Below are 4,459 nucleotides of genomic sequence, written 5' to 3'. Positions count from 1 at the left end.
ACTCTGCGCCTGGTCGGGAAATGTCATGCCCCTTACCATAGCCGCCTGCGAGCTTCAATGTAAATATTGCGTCAAAAAATCTAATCAATTTGAGCGCGATTTAAACCCGGATGATTGTAACCACTCTAACTTTGTCTGCCTTGGGAAAGCTAGCGTGTCTCCGACACAGTGATATAACGTTAAATAAAATATCTCCTTTTGAATGGGACTTTGAGCTTTGTAACTTTGCAGATCTTTTTTATGCTCAAACAGCAACATTACAGACTAACTAAAGTTGAAAAAGTGAAAAAGCATAATAGGACCCCTTTAAGTAAAACATAATGACAGTATTATAAAATGCACTATATCTCTCTTTAAGTCACTTTAAGTGGCCTTTTATTTAATTGATATTATATTATCTGCACATACAGTTTCTTAAAAATATACTTTTAAAATTTGAATATACTACACTTGAAGTGCACATTCAATACAATTCAGCACACTTCTTTTTGACAAGGGATAAAGTGTTAAAACTATTCTAAATAAAGAATGATGGTATGACTAAAGATTAGGTCAAGATGTTTCATGCATGCAAGTAAAAAATGTAAAAATCTATTTTTTTGTTTTTGTTTTTTACAATTGACATTGTGTCCTTGACCTGCGATGAGCCACATACCGGCTATGATCACAGAAGCTCTCTGTGTGGGTTTCTGCCCTTTCTTCAGTCTGTATTGGTTCATTTCATCTTCGATCTCCTGCAGCTTTTGCATGGCGTCCAGACAGTTCCTCCTCCTTTTTTTCCTCACTAATTTAAAGATGTCAGGCTCAGCAGCGAGCTTCTTGGCCGCCTCCACGATTTTCTGCTGCAACGCAAAGCGGCTCTCCAAATTTCTGAGGTATGGATCCTAGGAAGAAAGATTGCCATTCAAAACAATGTTGATTATTTTGTATTCTATTCATAAATCTGTCTGTCGGTACGAGTGAGAAGAGTCATCAATATTTGTGGTCCGTTTTCCAAAATGCAAAAAGATGCTTTTTCGTCACGTTTTCTGAGTATACTAACATGTAGATTGCCTCAAAGCGAATACAGATGAATTATAACCCATAAAAAATAACCCATCATGATCTCATGGGGTCTTTAAGGACGCAACCTAAAACAAATATATCCTAGGTTTGTTCTCAATCATCACCAGTGGTTGAAACCACGAATCAATAAACAGAATTCTTTGTAAAAAAAAAACAAGCGTCTCTTTCCAAAGCTTGATCTCCAATACGAGGCCACATCCTGGAATTATTTGGCAGCTAAAATCTTACAGGTGATAATGGACAAACACTAGAGGAAGATCAGTCATTCAACATACTGACACACGTGAGCTAAAAATGGCATGTTGGCATTTGACCAGCTCAGGACAGCCTTATAGCAATAGTGCCAAACCCCCAGTGTCTGATATATTATTCAGTCCTCGACTTGGCAACATTGTTGTGTGGCAGTGTTTCACACTAACCTCATTATATGGGAAAAGGTCATCCAATTTGAAGGCCGTCCCGACTCTCCTCCGAACATGAGGAGGGGTTTCGCCTTTGATGAGGGGATACTCTTTTGGGAGTTTGCCAGTGAGTTCCTGAAAGCAGATAAAACATACTGTATATGGGTGAAAGTCACAAAGAACAAGCGTGGGTCATATTTCACCTCAAAATTAAAAGAAGAAAATAATAAATAATTTGCATAAAGAAAATGAAACCAATTAGGGCCAGTATGATTTCATTTTCATTAATGCAATGGGGGGGGGGAATCTCATTCTCATTTACTGCGAGCATAATGAGAATGTGAGATGAAAAATCATATTGTAAATCTTTAAAATTTTTAAAATGTTTTTAATATAGTAAAAACAGTAATATTGTGAATATTGTTTTCTATTGTAATATATTTTGAAATGTAATTTATTCCTGTGATAGAAACAATGATACATTTTTCAAGGATTCTTTGAGGAATCAAAATAGAAATCTTTTTTGATCTAAGAAATAGAAAGAAAATAGAATTTTCTATTCTTTGATGCATTGAAATAGAAATCTTTTGTAACTATACATGTCTTTACTGTCACTTTTGACCAATTTATAAAAATATTGATTTCTTTAAAAATATATACAATCAAACTAAATTTGTCTAAAATATAAATTAATTCTCAATATAACTATTTTAATACATAGTATATTGACAGTTGTGTTATTTATTAGACTTGCTATGTAATAATGTGATCACAACATAATGTATAATGGACTAGTTTGCTCTTACAGCCTCCCGCAGGCATATTTCCTTCAGCTCTGTCAGTTTTTGGCTAAGTGTATCCTGGATCTCTCTCTCTTTCTTTCTCAGCTCGGCGAGTTTCTCTTTTTTCTGGTCGTCGTTCATTTCAGAGTCAGCCGAACCTGTGAAATAATGCATAAAATAGTGCATGCATTCATTATGGCAGGCAATAAAAAAAAGAGATGAAATCAAGACTATTTAAAGTACAATGAACTTCAATGACATTCCGCGAAGTCTACAAGGAAAGAAAAGGTTTGAGAGGAAGCAACACAAATAAGAGGAAAATAATCCATCTGAGCAACGCTAAATATGTGAACGGATATCTGTGGAAGTATGTTGACACATGGATAAACAGAGGCTGACTCAACTATCCTGAGGATCAGATCAGAGCTCATGTACCTGTTGAAACCAGACTCCCGTTACTGGCCATGATGAGCTGATTTTTTACTCCTGCGCTCAGTTTGTTCATCTTTGATGCTCCGTTCTCTGTCAGGTCAGCCGCGATGTCTCCTAAACTCCTGGCCGTGGTGATTTTTGCCTGTTAATTGATATAAATAGGATATAGGATTTTATATTAACCCTATAAAGTCTGCTATGTAAGGCCTCTCCATGATCAACATCAAAACTTGCTAACTTCCTCCTTGAGAATAAAATACATATGTGACCCTGGACCACAAAACCTGTCTTAAGTGTAAATTTTTCAAAATTGATATTTATACATCATCTGAAAGCTGAATAAATATGCTTTCCATTGATGTATGGTTTGTTAGGAATAGAACAATATTTGGTCGAGATACAACTATTTGAAAATCTGGAATCTGAGGGTGCAAAAACATCAAAATATTGAGAAAATCGCCTTTAAAGTTGTCCAAATGAAGTTCTTAGCAATGCATATTACTAATCAAAAATTAAGTTTTGATATATTTACGGTAGGAAATTTACAAAATATCTTAATGGAACATGATCTTTACTTCATATCCTAATGATTTTTGGCATAAAAGAAAAATCGATAATTTTGACCCATACAATGTATTGTTGGCTATTGCTACAAATATACCCCAGCGACTTAAGACTGGTTTTGTGCTCCAGGGTCACATATTCTCACTATATCATACTATATGAGCCATAAAAACCTTTTTTTGTAGATTTTTAAACAATTGTTTTGTCTAAAAGTTCAATATAATGTATAATAATTTCAAAAAACTTTTTTTCCTGGCTATTATTTCGAAGGGTTAAAAAAATGATTTGTGATCTTTCTGTCCTATGGGTTACACAAGCGTTTGTTTTTTACAATTCCTAATTTTAGATGAAAAAGCTCAAACCTGAAAACATGAATATTTCTGAAACACAAGACAGAAGACAGTGGGTGTAGAGCGACTATTATTAAGAACAGGAAATGTTTCATAATTCTGGAATGGTGTAACGCCTGATGTAACTTTTTGGATTTGAATCTTGTCAATCCATATGAACCTACTGTTCTCTTATAGATGTAAGTATATATGAGCAGTCTGATAGATCAGACCTCATTGGTCATGTGTGTATGCTGACTTACCTTGCTCTGTTTCCTGTTCAGGTAGAACTGATGTTGGCTGATGGCCATGACCCAGATGGTTTTGATCAATGAGTGACTGGCATACCAAGTGTGGATCACCAGTCCCGTCTGACCAAATGTGCGTTTAGTCACTGTTCGCCTGCAGGCACACACACACACACACACACACACACATGCAGCATGGTCACTGGAACACATTCAGAGAGGAAACTGGAAAATACTTGAATTTACACTGTAAAAATAGCAACTAACACATTGCATATTAAGACATTTTTTGGGGGCGAGGCCATGCGCTGCTTTAGAGAAGAGGAAGAGAAAACTAAAGGAGCACGTAAAAATCTGTTCATATCAGAATCGCGATTCTGTCTTCTAACGATTCTAATGGATTCATGTTCTAAAGCAGCGGTTCTTAATACGGTTCCTCGCGTCCCCCTGCTCTGCACACGCTCTGCATCTCTCTCTCTCTCTCTCTCTCATTCAGCTCAGCTCCAACAATGAATTATTACAATTATACACTTATTTTCACATAGCTATGAGAAGCGTTAAAGGGGTCATATGATGCGATTTCAAGTTTTCCTTTCTCTTTGGAGTGTTACAAGCTCTTGGTGCATAAAGAAGATCTG

The 4,459-nt window shown here is 35.9% G+C and overlaps 1 protein-coding gene across 2 annotated transcripts in view; it reads right to left on the bottom strand.

The window, feature by feature from the left end:
- frmd4bb (FERM domain containing 4Bb) overlaps window positions 1-4,459 on the bottom strand; it is a 72,331-nt gene that overhangs the window by 10,312 nt on the left and 57,560 nt on the right. For both annotated transcript variants that reach the window (XM_016513681.1, XM_016513682.1), the window contains exons 13-17: window positions 3,837-3,975; window positions 2,684-2,822; window positions 2,273-2,406; window positions 1,485-1,601; window positions 656-884 (exon numbers count right to left, since the gene is read on the bottom strand). In XM_016513681.1, coding sequence (XP_016369167.1) covers window positions 656-884; window positions 1,485-1,601; window positions 2,273-2,406; window positions 2,684-2,822; window positions 3,837-3,975 — 758 coding nt within the window. The remainder of the gene's footprint in view (window positions 1-655; window positions 885-1,484; window positions 1,602-2,272; window positions 2,407-2,683; window positions 2,823-3,836; window positions 3,976-4,459) is intronic.

The sequence above is a fragment of the Sinocyclocheilus rhinocerous genome, unplaced genomic scaffold (assembly GCF_001515625.1).
Source record: "Sinocyclocheilus rhinocerous isolate Xijiao unplaced genomic scaffold, SAMN03320098_v1.1 scaffold776, whole genome shotgun sequence".
Taxonomy (NCBI): domain Eukaryota; kingdom Metazoa; phylum Chordata; class Actinopteri; order Cypriniformes; family Cyprinidae; genus Sinocyclocheilus; species Sinocyclocheilus rhinocerous.
The sequence above is the reverse complement of the archived record's forward strand: the minus strand, read 5'-3'. Positions and strand labels throughout refer to the sequence as shown.